Genomic DNA, 19,706 nt, shown 5'->3' on the forward strand with positions numbered 1-19,706 from the left:
AGGCCTTTTAAAAGTTGATTTGCTGTTAAATTATTTCAGTTGAGTTTGTCTGGGCTTTTCTAGAAATACAAGAGATGCCTTTTTGGTGTTGGCTTTGACTTAATTGAGCCATCTTATCTCTCAAATTAGTAACTAAGCAACTAAAATATTGTAGTCACCCAGTCATGCAAACCATAGCCAACATCAACAGAAAATGTATACCTAAATAGCCCAATACACTCAAAGCGATGGCCTTAAGTCTCAGGTTTTTACAGATATTTGAAAAGTAACATGCTGTATTTGATATTGTCTCTTTCTAAGTGAAGCGACCAGAATTCATTTTCCTCAGTTTGGCAGGTAAATTGTCCTCCATTCGTATTCCTGTGAGTTGCAGGCCATGTTCCCTCTGTGGAAGGTCTCCTGTTGATTGAGTGATGGATTCTGAATTGACTTTGAAACTCTTCAGCGGGAGTCTTTCTTCGGCAGTGAAATTGCTGGGGTTAGAGCTTAACCTCTGCAGTTTTAGAGGCAGATCACCAGTACTGCAAGTTTTCTCTCCTATGTCAGCAGTCATCCTCATAACTTTCCTCTGCACTTCCTCTTTGCCGGTGCTCATTTTCTGAAGTTTGGCCGGTAATTTGTTGCCCTTCTCCTCTAGGGTATCGATGCAGTCCAAGGAGAAAATTCTCTCCCTTCTGTTCTTGCTGTTGCTGATACAAGGTGTGGGACAAAGTGATGTCAGCGACAGCTTCTCATCTTGTTCCTTTACACTATAGGGAGATGTGGGAACCTCAAATGTGGAGTGGAATTGGGAATAATCCACACGGAAAAATCCTTCTTCTAGTGACATGACTGGAAGAAATCTATGACCCCAAAGAACTTCATCTTCTGTGTATGAGGTCCTCGCTTGACATGTCATTCCTGCAAAGCAGAATAAAAAAAAGCTTTCTAAATAGGTGGAGTTTATGAAATTATCTCATTATTTCAATTAGAATGATTAGATAGAAGTGCTAGTACAAAACATGCTTGCATATTATTAACGTCAGGATAATTGATATAGTTAGAACATAGAACATAGAATATTACAGCGCAGGACAGGCCCTTCAGCCCTCGATGTTGCGCTGCCCTGTCATACTAATCTAAAGCCAATCTCACCTACACTTTTCCATGTGCATCTATTTGCCTGTCCAATGACAACTTAAATGCATTTAAACTTGGCGAATCTACTACCGTTGCAGGCAAAGCATTCCATACCCTTACTACTCTCTGAGTTGAACATAAATGAGTGGAAGTGCCTAATTATTGCTTCCTTTAAAAGAGCAAGTTTTCTGATAAACATAAAAGATTTAATATATGGTGAGGAACAGTCAAATGATCAGGTGAGGAGCAACCAAATAACTCTCCTCTTTCCACACTTCCTGTTTCTTGCAATAGGTTTTCCTGTTTGAAAATTATACACTTGTCAATTCAAAGGGTCTTTAACTGCAGAACTGAACCAAGAAAGAGGTTTGTTTTATTAATTCTTAAACCAATCTAAGAAAAATAGTAAAATATGTACCAACTTTGTAGAGTCATAGAATCATTACAATTCAGGAGGTGGCCATTCAGTCCATCACATCTGCACTGGGTCTCTGAATGAGCAATTCATTTAATTGAATCATGGCAATGTTACAGTGCAGGAGGTAGTCATTCAGTCCATCATGTCTGTACCTGCTCATTAAACTGCGCATCATTGCCTCATGCCAACCTCCTGCTTTCTCTCCCTGTATCCTTGCACATTATCTTTATCCAAATATCATCCAGTGGCCTCTTAAATGCCTCATTCATTCACTCTGAGAGTCATTTTCTCACTTTCTTCCCATAATCCTGTATATCTAATTGTATATCTCAATTGAACCTGCCTCGACCCCATATCCAAGCAATACAGACCTTAACTACTCGCTTTGTGAAAATGTTTTTCTCATATGTATTCATTTGCACATTATTTGAAGTTTGTTACATCTCATTTTCAATGCTATTATAAGTGAGAACAGTTGCTTCCTATCTACCCGGCCCAAATTTCTTATGATTTAGAAATCTTCTCATAGCTTTCTCTCTCAGGAAAAGAGTCCCATCTTTTCCAATCTATGCAAGTAGCTGATTTTTAAATCACTGGAATCATTCTTATAAACCTCTTCTGCACCTTCTTCATATGTTTTCATATCTTTCCTGAAAGGGTGACACCTAAAAATGTACAGAGTACTCCAGCTCAGGTCTAACGATTGTTTTACACGATTTCAGCATAAACTCTTTGGTGTTGGAACTTATGTTGCCATGAATAAAACTTAGAATATTGTATTCAATAATAACTGATATTTCCACCTGTCCTACCACCTTCAATGACATGTACATATGCATCATGTTCTCTCTGCTCCTACGTAACCTTTATTATGAACTTTCTCTCCATGCTGTTTCTATACAACATGTATCTCTTCACACTTCTTTGCAGTTAACTTCATTTACCACTTATCTTCCCACTCCACAAGCTTGCCAATGTCCTAATTACATTCTACAAAGTTCTCTTCACAGTCAAGATCATTTCCAAGCTTTATGTACAAACTTTGAAATAGCCCCCAGTAAGCTAATGTCTAGGTCATTTACAGATATCTGGAAAAGTAAGGTTCCCAATTGTGACGATGCTGCTCCTTTAACAAGGTTATGCTGTCATAAAGTCATAGAGTCAAAGAGACGTACAGCACAGAAACAGACTTTTCTGTCCTACTCATCCTTGCCGACCAGATATCCCAACTTAATCTAGTTGCACTTGCCACACCCAGTCCAAATACCTTCATCCCTCTGCATGAAAAAGTTGCCCCTTACGTCTGTTTTATATCCTTCCCCTCTCACCCTAAACCTATGCCCTGTTGTTCTGGAGTACCCCACCCCAGGGAAATGACATTGTCTATTTATCCTATTCATGTCCCTCATGATTTTATAAACCTCTATAAAGTCTCCCCTCAGACTCCGATGCTCCAGGGAAAACAGGCCCTATTTAACCTCTCCCTATAGCTCAAATCCTCTAACCGTTTCAAGTTTCACAACATCTTTCTGATAGGGAGGAAACTACACACAATATTCCAAACGTGGCCTAAACAATGTCCTGTACAGACACAATATGACCACCCAACTCCTGTACTCAATACTCTGACCAATAAAGGAAAGCATACCAAACGCCTTCTTCACTATCCTATCTACCCATGACTCTACTTTCAAGAAGCTATGAACCAACACTCCAAGGTCTCTTTGTTCAGCATCAGTCCCTAGGACCTTACCATTAAGTGTATAAGTCCTGCTAAGATTTGCTTTCCCAAAATGCAGCACCTCGCATTTATCTAAATTAAACTCCAACTGCCACTCCTCAGCCCATTGGCATCTTGGTTTATTTTCCAGAGAGGTTGTAAAAGACACAGACTCCGAAAAGTCTAACTTGAAGGGTTTTAAGGCCAGTTGATTATAACTAACAGATACTGCCTCTGGCAATAGAGGCTTTCACGTTTTTGAAAATAAACACTTGTACAATGAGAGGGGAGTGGCCAGTTCTCGCAGCTCAGCACTTCCTTGGTTTGGTTTGGACTTTAGCAGTAGCGTTGAAAAAGCTGCTGGTCCGAAGTCTGGTAGTCTCTCTCTCTGACTTCTCTCCTGTAAGACCCTGTGTTTGATTTTACCTTTAGTGCCAAGAGTGTTATGGGGATTGTTGCAGATATTTGGAACAGCATCATTAAGCTAGGATGATCTGTTGAGTTTGTGTTTCATTCATTAACTTATAAATACATTTTGTCTTGTTTAAAACTAGTGGTTTGACCAGTTGCATCTCTCCTGGAATATCCATGTTACATCTGCTTAAAGCAACTAGCAAAGTTAGGGTCCAGGCCACTTTCTTCAAATGTTTTGTGGGGTCTGGCCTAATCCATAACGCGATATAGACCCCAAGGGAACTCCACTACAAACCTTTCTTCAGTCTCAAAAATACATTTTAATCTTTACCCTCTTTTCTATCACTCAACCCTTTTTTATATCCATGTTACCACTGTCCCTTTGATTCCAGGAGTTCTAACTTTGCTTACAAATCTGCTGTGTGGAACTGTGTCAAAAATGTTTTGGATGCATGTACACAGTGCAGCACTAACCTCATCAAAACTCTTTGTATCCTTCTCATAAACTCCAGAAAGTTAGTTAAACACAAATTAAGTTAGTTTTCTTGAAACACAGCTATTGAGTTGAGCTGTTTATAAATCTTGGTCTACTGCACATGGAGAGAGAAAGAGTCATACAATAGAAGACCAGGCCCCAAAGGTTTGAACCATTGAGCGGAGATAGCCAGGGAGTAAGACTCTCTCTTTCTCTCAGGTTTTAAGCTGCTTGTTCAGTGCTGCTTGGGGAAATGTGTTTTCAACATAAAGAAGGATCTACTTGTTATATGACCATTGTCTCTTTGGCTGACTAGTAATTCAGATGTGATCAGTTATTCTAATTGCACTGTGATTAGCTCATGACCCTCTTTTTTGCCAGGGTCCACTGTTTAAGTGATTAGGTTTGAAGTTTGGTCTCCAAGCAACTGAACACCTGGACATTGTGTTCACATGGTTCATCTATTTGTCTCTGGGTTTGTCATTTTTGATGCTTTTCTGCAGACATCTCCACCTCAATAGGGATATAATGTTAAAATTTCAGTAATGCAAATCAGGTAATCATTTTAGCTGTGAGGTCATGTCATATTAGTCTGTATTTAAAAATTCTGTTTTCAAAAGTTCAATTTATGTTCCCAGATAATGGATCAAAAATCATCATTAGGGTGTAAAGTGCATCTTTAGTACAACAGCTAATTCTTCAGACATATAAAATGCTTGGATTTGGCTGTTGCCCTCTAAGTACGTATCCTAATTTGATGCAAAAGACCAAAATCAATTCAAATATCTAATAAATTATGGTTAATCTGACTGACGAGAGATTTGAAAAAGTATTGACTATATTCACTGGAGCACAAAGGTTTAAAATAAACAAGAGAAACAGTCAAAACTATGGAGACGTTTGATAATTGGTAAACAGATCATTTCTGCCTCAAGATGAATCTGAAATAGTGGATCATAAACTCCATTATTAGAACATGAAATATTTAACAAAATTCCCTCATTAAAGAATTCAATCACAATATTTTAAGAGGAAATAGATAAATGCTTGAAGGGGAAAAATATTGCGAGATTTGAGTGAAGAGGAAAAATCTGCCTACCATAGGCTTCCTTGTTCATAATTAACTCTGAGGAAAGTGTGCTTAACAATATCACTTCTTAATTTATGACGCAAACATGGGATAGAACTATTTCCCATGTGGCCAGATCCCCATCTGGGTGAAATTATTAAAGGGAAGTCTGAGGAAAATTATAAGAAATTCATTTAACCCAACCACAACTTATTTAATGACACAATTGAACACAGTAATAACTCATCATAGATTTAGAGATATACCTGCCAAACTGAAATTCTCCTATTTATGAAGCAATTTCTGGATTGGCTAACATGTGTGGGAGTTTAATCAGAAAATTATTCACATGGAAGGTATCAGCCAGCGCACAATATTTACACTCTTGAATCTGTCAGAATATTGTGAAATCAACATGTATCATGGCATGTCACTCAACATTGACAAGCTACTGTTGTAATGAAGCTGTGTAGCACTGATGGAGGACTATCTTTTGGATGAGACAACAACAATTTGCATTTCTATAATGACTTTAACTTAGTAAAATACCACAAAGCATTGCATAGTAAAATTATATACTATAAATGGGTGTGTGCGTGTGTATGTGTGTGTGTGTATGTATGCATGTGCCTGTGTGTGTTTTTGTGTCCTGCCTTTCTGCAGCTTTTTGATGTGGCGTGTGATATATCAAAAGGATCATCAGGGCCTCCTAGGCTAACTAAAATTCAGCTGCTATCCCCTTCCAAGAAAAGGGACAGCAAAAACTATTTTAGTACAGGAATACAGGGCTTTCCAAAGGGTAATGTGATACACCAAACTGACTACCATGAGATTCTGAGTTATTGGATCAATGAAAAATTAGATAGCATAATCCCCCCAATTAAAAATGTTCGTTGCATTAGTTTTTTTAGCAGTGTATTTGTTATTATTGCACTGCACTTGAACAGTGCAGGTGCAGAATTAGTTTGGGGGAGGTAAAAAAAACAAACAATTTTGAAATTATTGAAGTGCCGAAACCTGGAAAAGGGAATGCCTCATTTTCTTCTCCCAATTCAAACGTCTTTTCAATTAAAATTTGAAGAAAGTATAGCATACATGGAGCCTTCTTCCAGAAGGCCATGGAGAAATATGAAGTAGTTAGAGGAAAATCTGTAACAACAACATAGAATTATGGAATACTATAGTATAAGAGAATCCCTGTGCCATCAAGTCCGTACAACCAACAGTATACTACTATCAATGCTACTCCCACTTTTCCACACTAGCCCCATAACTTTAAGTGCCCATCCAAGTACTTTTTAAAGGTTATGAGGTATCCAACTACTCTTCCAGGCAGTGCACTCCAGAACCCCACCATTGTCTGGGTGGAAAAGATATTCCCTCTAAGGTTCCTGCCTTTCACTTTTAAATAATGTCCCCTTGTTGTTGACCCTTCAATTAAGTGGATCAGCAGTTTACAATTCACTCTGTCTCTGCCTCACATAATCTTAAACAGTTCAGGTGCCTACCTGAACCTTCTCTGCTCCAAAGAAAACAACCCGAGCTTATCCAGCCTCCATTCATCGCTGAAATGCTCCATTCCAGGTAACATCCTGAGGAATTTCCTTTGCCCTCCCTCCCAGTGTAAACCCTTCTGCTTCTGCTGTAACAGCCTGATCTTCATGTTACAGATGTGGATCATTAGCTGAGTAGGTAAGGTTTAGCTGCTGAGTTAAAAACAGTACATGGAAAGTTACAATTTGGCCATATGTATGCAATAAGTACAGACACAGGTAGATAGGATAGTGAAGAAGGTGTTTGGTATGCTTTCCTTTATTGGTCAGAGTATTCAGTACAGGAGTTAGGAGGACATGTTGTGGCTGGACAGCTCATTGGTTAGTCCACTGTTGGAATATTGCGTGCAATTCTGGTCTCCTTCCTATCGGAAGGATGTTGTGAAACTTGAAAGGGTTCAGAAAAGATTTACAAGGAAGTTGCCTGGGTTGGAGAATTTGAGCTATAGGTAGAAGCTGAATGAGTTAGGGATGTTTTCCCTGGAACGTCGGAGACTAAGGGGTGATCTTATAGAGGTTTATAAAATCATGAGGGGCATGGCTAGGATAAATAGACAAGGTCTTTCCCTGGGATGGTGGTGTCCAGAACTAGAGGGCATAGGTTTAGGATGAGAGGGGAAAGATATAAAAGAGACCTACAGGGCAACTTTTTCACACAGAGGGTGGTATGTGTATGGAATGAGCTGCCGGAGGAAGTAATGGAGGCTGGTACAATTACAACACTTAAAAGGCATCTGGATGGGTATAAGAATACAAAGGGTTTAGAGGGATATGGGCCAATTGCTGGCAAGTGGGATGAGATTAAGTTGGGATATCTGGTCGGCATGGACGAGTTGGATGAAAGGACCTGTTTCTGTCCTGTACGTCTTTATGACTCTAAGTGCAGTCCAACTCAAGTGTGAATATCTTTTGCATTGCTTTAGTGCAATGTAAAAATCAACAGACAGGTTTGGTCCAATGATTCAACAGGCCAGACTAGTCAAACAAAACTGAACAAAGTGACATCTGTCCTCTTGGGTGGATGACACAGCATCGAACAGGAACAGGAATGTTCTCCTTACCACTGGTTTATAGTTACCAATTGACCAACATCATCAAAAAACAAACCCAGTCGATCTTTTATTATCACATTGCTATTTGTGGAACTTTGCCTCTTGAGTTGGCTGTTGAATTTTCAACACACAACAGTGATTACAATTCAAAGGTATTTAATCAGTTGTGTGGCACTCTCAAGTATCTTCAGGATGTGAAGGATATTAATTGCAGTTCCTTCTTTCTTACCTTCTTTCTCATGGGAATTTGGAAGAAGGAAAAAGAAATAAACTGAGGAAGGAGGAATGTTTATAGTGCTGAGAACAGATTAAAATTTCATCCTGTGTACAACTGCACAAAGCATAGTTAAGTCTTATTTCAAGAAAGTAATAAGATTACTATATTCCATTCTGTTGATGGGTTAACTTTTCATTTGCCTTTTCAGATGTATTTATTTTCTGTTTTTATTGCAGGTTATCATGCCAGTGTGATTACAGTTGATTCAAGCCTCTTTTAAAATGCACAATGAAGCAGATATTTGCAGAGTCTTTTCATAACGTGTTTGACCCATCAATCAGTACCAGGAGCTACTTATAAGTGTTCCAATTGTGCTTGAAGAAGCCATAACCAACAGCAGAAGAATGAATAATGCCAAAACGAAAGCCTATGAAATTTACAATGAACACAGAAAAAGTGGAAATAATGCATAGATTTATAAAGGGAGAAAAAAGGGCAAAACAATTCATAGCATTTTGAGATATGTCTTTTTTTCAGACTACCCTCCAGTCTTAGATTACATTAAATTCCCTACAGTGTGGAAATAGGCCATTTGGCCCAACAAGCCCACACCGACCCTTCGAAGAGCAACCCACCCAGACCCATTACCCTACCCAACATTTACTCCTGACTAATACACCTAACCTACACATCCCTGAACACTATGGGACACTTAAGCATGGCCAAATCCCCTGACATGCACATCTTTGGATTGTGGCAGGAAACCAGAACACCCAGAGGAAACCCACACAGACACGGGGAGAATGTGCAAACTCCACACAAATAGTTGCCCAAGGTGGGAATCAAACCCGGTCTCTGGTGATGTGAGGCAGCAGCGGTAACCACTGAGCCACTGATAACGATTCCTTCAACTGTGCTTGTTCAAACATGAAATACATTGGACTTTTATTTAAAATGCACCTGTTCAGCTGTGTTGTGATACAGCTCTGGACGAGATGGAATTTGAATCCAGGCCTTCTGGCTTAAGGGCAGGGACATTGCTACTGTACCACAAGAAGTCTTACAAGTGAACTTTGTTTTTAAATTGAATTCAAATTTCACTATCTACTGTGCGATATTTGATTGCAGGTCTGCTGAACATTACCTGGGTTTTTAGATTAATACTCTGATGATAATACTACTATTCTATCACCTCCCCACAAAACACATTGAAAACACTTTAAATGAAACATGAGCAGCTGGGAAAATCACTTCCCTGACTAAAATTGACACCTACAATAAAATCGGACAGTTAAATTGATCTCCATCCTTGTCTAATTTTAACTAGCTCTGTTCTACATTCAAAATATTTAATCAATGTCTTACAGAAATTGCTTGAGAAAAGATATCCTTTGTAAATAGCGTTACAATGCAGCGTTTTCTCTGCGGGCTTCTGAATCCTACTGTTAGGTTCAAGTGTGGGTCAGAAGGCTGCACTGGAATGGGAACAGTCATTCATTACGGTTCCCCTGGAGTACCTAAATAATGACCAGAGGTGGGATCACAGTCCAATTAAGGATGGTGGGTGGCTTGTCCAAGCTGCAGGGTCAATCAGAGACCCTGCAGTTTGAAAGGAACAACACGTTGCAATGATTGGTGAGGGAGAGGGATGATTTGAAATGGAGTTCCCCTCTCATCAGCTTTGCTAACTGTTACATTAAAAACAAAATGGCTTCCATAGCCACACCATCACTGTGTCTCTGTGTGATTGCAGAGGGGAGCAAGAGGAAGGCTGTGAGAGTGAGGCAAAGCTACCTCCTCACAGGGTGTCATGAAGCTGCTGCTGCTCCCAGCCAGGCAGGCAGAGTGGCAAGAGTGTTTGTATCACAGAATCCCCACAGTGTGGAAACAGGCCCTTCGGCCCAACAATTCCATACTGACCTCCCAAAGAGTAACCCACCCAGATACATTTCCCTACCCTATTGCTCTACATTTACTCTAGACAAATACACCTAACCTACACATCCCTGAACACTACGGGCAATTTGCCATTGCCAATTCACCTAACCTGCACATCTTTGCGATTGTGGGAAGAAACCAGAGCACCTGGAGGAAACCCACACAGACACAGGGAGAGCACATGCAGTCACCCGAGGCTGGAATTGAACACAAATCCCTGGCACTGTGAGGTAGCAGTGCTACCCACTGAGCCACCATGCCACCCACAAGCCACCATGCTGACCTTAAATCATTTGGTGAGCTAAATGCTGAGTCTGCCTCTGAAAAGCCACCCCCTGGCCATTGAACTAGTGACTGCCCCCAGTGGGAACTAGGAGAACAACACAGTAATCCTAGCTGGCAGCTTTTATTTGGTCTCACATGACTTTTAATAATGAGTGGATGTCCCTGCTGTTTGAGGTGCAAAAATGACCTAGAGCAGGATGGAACTGGAGGTTTGGCATACCAAAAAGTAGGAGAAAGTGAGGACTGCAGATGCTGAAGATTAGTCAAAAAGTGCGGTGCTGGAAAAGTACAGCTGGTCAGGCAGCATCTGAGGAGCCGGAGAGTTGATGTTTCGAGCATAAACTCTTCATCAGGAATGAGGGTGTGGCCCAAGGGGATTGAGAGATAAAGGGGTCAGGGAGGGTGGTGGGGCTGGGGGGGAAGGTAGTTGGGAAGCAATAGGTAGATGAAGGTGGGGGGGGGGGGGGAGTATGATGGTGATAGGTTGGAGAGGAGGATGGAGCAGATAGGTGGGAAGGAAGAGGAACAGGTAGGACAGTTCAAGAGGGCGGTCCTGAGTTGGAGTGTTGGACCTGGGATAAGGTGGGGGGGAGGGGAAATGAGGAAACTAGTGAAATCGACATTGATCCTATGTGGTTGGAGTGTCTCGAGGCATTCTTCCTCCAGGTGTCAGGTGGCTAGAATTTGGCGGTGGAGGAGGCCCAGGACTTGTATGTCCTTGTCAGAGTGATATTAAGTAGCGATATTAAGATGCAAAGTTCAGTGATAATGTCAATGGATGAGTAATCTAGAACTCCAGAGTAATATTCAATGAGTTTTAAATATTGGAATTTTAATTCAATAAAATTCAATAATTAAAAGCTAGCCTAATGGCAACCATGCAATCATTGCCAATTGTCATAAAATCCCTTCTGGTTCACTAATGGCCTCTAGGGAAAAACTTTGCTATCATTACGTTGTCTGGCTGACATGTGATGCCATATCCACAGCAATAGGATTGACTCTAGCGCCGAGCAGGCTATTCAACTGTACCAATGCCAAACTGCTATGATATCTAAACAAAGAATGAAACTTGATGGACAACATGGCATCAATCAAGCTCCAGAAATAACGAAGGCAAACACAGACTGTTGACACTGCTAAGTGCTACTGGTCAACCAGATGTGGCGGACCAGTAGATACAGGCAAGGAGGAATTGCCCTGGGTATCCTCAGTATTGGTTCTGGATCCCATTAAATCTTATGGCATCAGGCTAAACCTGGACAAGAAAACGTCCTGCCAATTATCACCAACCATCCTCCCATAGCTGATGAATTTGTTCTTCCCTGTGTTGAACACCACTTGGAGGCAGCACTGTTGGTGGCAAAGAGACAAAATGTTCTCTGGATGGGCAGCAAAAGGGTAAAATGTGCTTGATCTTATCCTCAGCAATCTATCTGTCTTACGTGCATCTGTCCATGTCAATATCAGCAGGAATGACCACTGCGCAGATAGTGTGGATATCAATTTGTATCTTCATATTGAGGATAGCTACCATTGTATTGTGTGGCACTACTACTGTACTGAATGGAGTAAATTTCAAACAGATCTGGCACTGCTACATGTAATATTTATGAGTCACAGTGGGCCATCAGCAACAGCAGAATTTTGTATTCAACTACACTGTTTAACCTCATGGCCCATCTTATCGTTCACTCTCCCATTAGTATGAAGCTGGGGATCAACTATAGTTCAATAAAGAAGTTCAGATTGGTAAGCTAGGAGCAGCAGCAGGAATGATTAGATTAGATTCCCTACAGTGTGGAAACAGGCCATTTGGCCCAACCAGTCCACACCGACCCTCTGAAGAGTAACCCACACAGACCCCTTTCCCTCTGACTAATAACCTAACACTATGGGAAATTTAGTGTGGCCAATTCACCTGACCTGCACATCTTTGGACTGTGGGAGGAAACCGGAGCACCCGCAAGAAACCCACGCAGATACTGGGAGGATGTGCAAACTCCACACAGACAGTCGCCTCAGGCTGGAATTGAACCTGGGACCCTGGTGCTGTGAGGCGCTAGCAGTGCTAACCATGGAGCCACTGTGCCACCCCAGAAAGGGACCAGGCCCTTCAGCCAAACAAGTCCATACGGACCCTTCAAAGAGTATCTCACCCAAACCCATTCTCCACTACTGTAGATTTATTCCTCCCTAACCTACACATCCCTGGGCACTATAGCATGGCCAATCCACCCTAAACTGCCCACCTTTGGACTGTGGGAGGAAACCGGAGCACACGGAGGAAACCCATGCAGACACAGGGAGAACATGCAAACTCCACACAGACAGTCACCTGAGGCTGGGAATCAAACCCAGGTCCCTGGTGCTGTGAGGCAGGATAGCTAACCACTGAGCCACCCTGCTGCCCTTTGCAGCTAACACTGTGGGCTCTTTAACATGGCCAATTCGCCTGACCTGCACATCTTTGTGACTGTGGGAGGAAACCGGAGCACCCGGAGGAAACCCACGTAGACACAGGGGGAATGTGCAAACTCCACACAGACAGTCACCCGAGGCTGGAATTGAACCTGGGAACCTGGTGCTGTGAGGCAGCAGTGCTAACCACTGAGCCACAATGCCACCCCCTAATATTTAAAGTTAAAGTGTCAACATGATGATGCTACAGCACAGGACTATTTGCATGGCAAGCAGTCGTAAGCTCCATACTATAGGTAGTGCTAAGCAATCCCACAACCAATGGATAAAATCTAAGCTCTGCCGTTCTGTCACATCTAGTATTGAATGGCGGTGAAAAATTAAACAACAAACAGGAACCAGAGGCTCCACAAATACCCCCATCTGGAAGCCTAGCACAAATAGAAAATACTAGACTCATTTGTTTTCTTCCACCTTCAATCTTGCAAGATGATCAATCTTAGTCTCCTCCAGCAGTCCCAGCCTCACGGGTGCTAGTCTTCAAACAATTCAATTCAATCCATGTGACATCGAGAAATGGCTGAATGCACTGCATGTTGCTATCGGCTACAGTACTAAAGATAACTATATCAGTCTATTTGTGATCATCAGAAAAGTGAGGGAAGAAGTTATTGACAGTGCTTTCAAGCTGCATTTGCAAAGGGAAAAGCTGCTCATTGATTTTCAGTTTGGGTTTCCCCAGAGCGACTGACATCTGACCTCCTTACAATCTTGGTCCAAACATGGACAAAACAGCGACATTCCAGAGATGAGTTGGTAGTAACTGACCTTATCATCAAGGCAACATTCAGTGGAATCAATGCAAACAAGATGGACACTCTCCACTGATTGGAGCCAGACATGGCACAAAGAACATGGTTATGATTGTGGGAGCTCAATTTTCTCAGTACCAGGACATCACTGCAGGGCTTCCTCAGGGTAATGTCCTCGTCCGAAACATTTTCAGCTGCTTTATCAATGACCTTGTGTCTTTCATAATGTCTAAAATGTGCATGTTCACTAATGCTTGCGTAAAGCTTAACATTTGTGACTCCTCTGTACCAGAACAGTCCAGGTCCATACACAGGCAGATCTGGACAACAGCCAGATTTAGGTTGATAAGTAACATTTGCATACACAAACATCAGGCAGTGATGATCTCCAACAAGAGAAGTCTATAATCACCCTTGACATGTTATTAACATCACTGAATTCCCACTATTAACATCCTCAGAGTTACCAGTGACCAGAAACTGGCTGAACAATAGCTACTGCGGCAGGTCAAAGGCTAGAAATTCTGTAGTGAATAACTCAACTTTGACTCCCCAGTGCCTGTCAATAATGTACAGGATACAAGCAAGAGATAAAATACTCCCACTTGCTTCAACAACATTCATGAAGCTTGACACCATCCAGAACAGAGATGATCACATGATTGCCACCCCCTCCAGCATCTCCAGCATTCTCTCCCTTTATTTTAGTGTGCTAGTGGCATAAGTGTATGCCATCTACAATTTGAGCTGCAGTCACTCACCAAAGGCTTCTTCTTAACCCACTACCTCTGTCATTTCGAAGGACTAAAACAGCAGATATATTGAAACACCATGCAAGTTCCTATCCAAGTCATACACCACCTGACCTGGGTCTACGGAACGGGGACCAAATCCTCGAATGTCCTTACAGCATTGTGGGAGAGCCATAGACACCAAGGACCATAGTAGTTCAAGATAGCAGCTCATTACCATCTTCTCCAGGGTAATTAGAGATGGACGTAAATGTTCATGTAGCCATTAATGCCCATATCCCATGGAAGAATAAAAAAGAAAACAATTTAGTTCCTGATTACTTACATTCTTTGCTCCTGCAGGGGCTAGAAAATCAAGCACACAGAGAAAAAAACACAAAGTTTTTTGATTTGTGCTGTGTCTTTGAAGGAAGCTATTTAGTCAGTCCCACTGCCTCAGTCCTGTTTCCAGCTATTTCCAAAGGACATAACAAACATTTCTTTGAAAATTACAATTAAATCTGCTTCTGCATCTTTTCAACCAGAACACAATAGCTCATTCTGCAAAGAAAAACTTCTCATTTCCTTCTCATTCTTTTGCCAGCTCTCTTAAATCTGTCTCTTCCAGTTACGACCCCTTCTGCCAGGATCAGTTTCTCACCACCCATACTCTCAAAACCACTCAGGATTTTGAACGCCTCTAAAATCTCCCTTAAACCTTCCCGCTTCAAGGTAAACAATGCTGGCTTTTTTAGATTCACCACAAAACTGAAGTCTCACAGCTCTCTTATTCCAGAAAATTTTCTATGTTGTCTCTCTAAGGCCTTGATAACTGCTGAACGTGTAAAGCTTGGAACTGGATATGTTACTCAAACTGAGGTTTAATCTGTGGTTTATAAAGTTTTAATATAACTTCCTTCCCTTCTCCAAGAGTCGCCAAAGAGAATATCCTTTGGGTGGACTTAAAGAAACGGATGCAAAAACATAAAGCACTTGGAGGTTATATTGGAAATTTGCTGTTGGTAACATTAAAACAAACTGTAGAAGAAAATGCACCTGCATATTTTAACATGTTAATGTATTTCCTATTTATATTAACATTTTATTCATTTTTTTTGGTACAGAACTTGAGCATGGTTGTAAAAAGACATTTTCTCAAAGCTTTTCATTTGACACTCATCAGAACATTTTGCAAGAATACCAATTCAAGGGAAAAATCATTAGACAAGAATATTGATTGGTTGCTAAGTGGATAATGACTGATGCTCTCTTCCTATGTTGCATATTGATATTTGCCTTGAACTGGTACTCTTATACAATGTCCTGATGAGTGCAAGATGAAAATCATCAAATTCCTTTACTTACTTCAACAATGTCAAAGATCTATAGTTAAAGAACCAAAACTAGAACTAGCTTTGAAGTGTAATAAAATTACACAAGCATGGGAACCAGCCAAATTTTGCAGGTCTGTAATAAAAATTGGTGCAGTGCTCACACTGCAATCAAAATTACTGATAACAAGGACATCCAAAATCAAATTAAAATTCTAGTGATTAGAACAACTTCAGCCTGCCTGATTCCATTGTACAGTTTCCTTTCTATAATATTGTAATATAAATTTTCAGATCGAAACTCTTGACTGAGAAGCAATTTCCCCACTTTTCTTTCAATTCCGAACACATTTAATTCCTCTATTGTCCATGTCCTTCTTAAGGATTTCACTTTCTGGATAAAAGTGCCTTCTTTGATGCCACCTTCACTGCTTCCTACCTTCTGCTGAACCAGGGAATGCTCCATTTCTGCATTTTCTTCCATAAATTATATCAATGCCAATTTACTATCTGAAACTGCCTCACTGACTGTTTGAGATTTTTAACATCTACTGGGAAATGAAATACTTCATTGTAATCAGTGAAATGTCAAATAACTCATGAAACAAGTCCAGTGTGATTAGGGAAGTGCAAATGATAAAACAGTTGACCATAACTATCTTCTACAATGACCACTAAAAGAAGTATATTTGTTATTCAACTGCATTAACATCGACGCTGTGAACGTCCAAGGATTTGATTCCACATATTACAACTGAAATACAAGTCAAGTTTTTTAAAATCTTAATTCATTCAGGACATGTGGGCTTTGCCACAGAGCCAGGATTAATTGCCCATCCCTAACTGCCTGGAAAAGTTGCTGGTGAGCCATCTGCTTCAACACCGCAATCTGTAGGTGCACCCATAAACTTCTTAGAGACAATTCCAGATAAAAGATACCGTAGGCACAGTGACATGTTTCCAAGTCAGGATGATGAGTGATTTGGAGAGAAATCTGCTGGTGGTTGTGTTGTAATTTTTTTTATTATTCACTGTAGGACAGAAACATCACTGGCTTGCCAGCAGTTTTATTGCATGTCCATGGTTGCCCTTGAGAAAGTGGTGGTAACCTGTCTTCTTGAACTGCTGCAGTCCACATGCTGCCCTTCTAAATAGGTTTCAAAGATATCCTACAAAGAGTCTTGGCATGTTACTGCAGTGCAGGTAATAGGTGGTACACACTGTTGCTATTGTGCATCAGTGGTGGAGGAATTGGATGTTTATGAATGTGGTTCCAATCAGTGGGCTGCTTTGGCTGAGATGGGGAGCATTCCATCATGCTCCTGATTTATGCCCAGAAATGGTGGATAGGATTTGGGGAGTCAGGAGGTGAATTACTTGGTGCAGGATACCCCACGTTTGACATGTGCTTTTAGCCACAGTGTTTATATGGCTAGTCCATGACTGGTTTGTGATATATATTAATACCAACAGCGTAAGTTCAGTTCAGACACTGGCTGAGGTAACCATGAAGGTTTCTCCTTCTCAACTTCTCCCCTCACTGCAACCTATTGTCTCTCTCGTGAGAGAGCAGCCCTCCTGTGAGGACCATACCAACTTTACCTTTACCTTTTAGTCCAGTTCGGTTTATGGTCAATGGTGACCTCCAGGATGTTGATATGGGATGTTTCAGCAATGGTAATGTCATTGAAAGTCAAAGGGCAATGGTAAAATGTTCTTTTGCTGGAGATGGTCATTGCCTAGTACTTGTATGGCCCAAGCTTAGATATTGTTGAGATGTTGTTGCATTTGCACATGATGTATAGTTGCCAATGTAGGACTGCGGTAGACAAGGTCAGAAGTCACACAACACCAGGCTACAGGTCAACAGGTTTGTTTGAAATCCCCAGGCTGCAGAGAAGGATGCCTCAAGGCATGGTATATTGGCGAGATCATTCGGGTGTCGTGACAACAGATGAATGGACACCATGTAATATTTGCCAGACAGGGATGTTCCCTCCCATTCGGGGAACACTGCAGTGGTCAAAGACATTCAGCCCTTGATCTTCAGATAAGAGTCCTCCAACGCGGCCTCGAAGATGCACAACAACACAGAATCAATGAACGGAAACTGATAGCCAACTTCCATATCCATGAAGATGACCTCAACCATGATCTTGGGTTCATGTCACACTACATATGACCCTAACACACTGTTGTGTGTCTGTAAAGTCTTTCTCACTGCAAGCCAGTTGAATTAGAGAGCAGTACAAATCTCAGGATTAAGTCTAATGACAATCCAGAACTACCAGGCACAAAAGTGCCTCTGACTTAATGAAGATGTAAAGATATTTGGTTTAGGAAATGAAAGTGAATGCTTCATGCTGAGACAGTATATGCTTGATTTTGATGTGAACATCCAGCTAATTTGTCGAGACCCTTTGTTTCTCTTAGCCTGACACGTTCAAATTGGACTCGAAATACGATTGAAAGATGTTCTGTTTTCTAGTGACACAAATATTTCCATGAGCATTGTTCATGCAAAATAAATTATTTCCCAACATTCCATTTGTATCTTGATTTGATCAATGTTATTGCTTATGCTGGATGCAGATAATAATATATTACCAGTTCAAAAGAACATTTGTCAGGGATAAGAGACCACCCAAGCTAATCCCTCGAGGACATTACATTTGCAATCACAGTATCTAATGGTATCATGAATTACTCAATCATTTAGTCTTTATTAAATTACTTGGTAGATTATTCCAACATTTATTAGTCTTGGAGTAGAAGAATCATTCCGGATATCTGTTCTAAATATACACATAATTAATTTCTGTTTGTTCACTGGCCCTAATTTTTTGGCGTACTTTGAAATACTGGGTTTATTGTATGTATGCCATTTTATATTTTGTATTTTCTTTTGAGTACTATAAAGCTTAAACATCTTTATATTAACTTAGGTTTTGTTGTTGCTCCTCCATTACATTATAGTATAATATAGACTAGACATCAACATTGTGCGACATTAGTAAATGACAGCTTAATGCATTCCTTTGAGCCAGTTATTTCTGCTTTTTAAACAGAATCATAATTGCAAGGGTGGCTTCTGGTGAAATGTAAGATTTTAGCATAGTATTCGATAAATCATTGAAAATTCAAATTGTTATTGATGTCTAAAAATAATGCAATGGTTATGTGTCATATGAATTTACTCAAAACCCCATTTGACTTGAGAACTTAATGTTCAATTCCATTAGAATCCTACAGCTAAAGTTTGTTAAGTGTTGGAGTACTGGCAGCACTATTTACCTGAAGTATATCTCAGAATATAAGGTTCCCATCAGAACTTTATGGAGCTTTCCTGGTTCAGACTGACAACAATCTGGTGGAATTGAGAAAGAAGCAAAGTCTTAGAGATGTACAGCACGGAAGCAACCTTTCGGTCCAATTCACCCGTACCTACCGGTCATCTTAAATTAGTCTAGTCCCATTTGCCAGCATTTGGCCCATATCCCTCTAACCCCTTCTTATTCATATACCCATTCTTTAGCGAAGAAATCTGATCTTGGGAGCCTTCAGGACATAACTGCATGCAGATTAAATCCTTCTGATTCTTACCAGGAATGAGCAAAAGTAATGGAGTGAATTTCAATGCTTGATTCTATTTGAAGCAGGATGAAGCTGACATTGTTTCCATCACCTGAATGTTTGAGTTCCCAGCTTGTTAATGAAGCAAACACATTAGCATTCTGCTGCTGGCTTTGCTGACTGAGTAAAATGTACAGACATTGGGTCTACTGTCTCCAATCTTTCCCTAATGCAACAATGCTTATGATATCTCTTGGAATGTAAGAAACTAGACACGGGTAATGTGGTATTGAAGAATCAAACAGAGCTTTTGTTACTGCTCAGCATTATATACAAATATCAGATTTCACAGACTTTTCAGTGTCTGGATTAGTATTAGGTCATTTGGTTACAAACAGCAGAATGCTTTTGTCAGTTTTCAGACTTCAAGAGATCTCAGTTAAACTCGAGTCGGAGACCTTTATATCATCAGGGCTCATGCTATAATACATTGGTGATATCATGAGCATATTCCATAAAGATATACTGATCATGAGACATAATAGTAGAGGAGTGAGTGACATTGAAGATTCAATAAT

General features: G+C 40.6%; 1 protein-coding gene across 1 annotated transcript in view; it reads right to left on the minus strand.

Moving 5' to 3' along the window:
* Positions 1-295: 295 nt before the first annotated feature.
* The window catches only part of LOC132831048 (G protein-activated inward rectifier potassium channel 1-like), a 57,560-nt gene continuing 38,149 nt past the window's right edge, over positions 296-19,706 (minus strand). Inside the window, exon 3 of the mRNA XM_060849100.1 lies at positions 296-900. Coding sequence (XP_060705083.1) covers positions 296-900 — 605 coding nt within the window. The remainder of the gene's footprint in view (positions 901-19,706) is intronic.

This window comes from Hemiscyllium ocellatum, chromosome 32 (assembly GCF_020745735.1).
Source record: "Hemiscyllium ocellatum isolate sHemOce1 chromosome 32, sHemOce1.pat.X.cur, whole genome shotgun sequence".
Classification (NCBI taxonomy): domain Eukaryota; kingdom Metazoa; phylum Chordata; class Chondrichthyes; order Orectolobiformes; family Hemiscylliidae; genus Hemiscyllium; species Hemiscyllium ocellatum.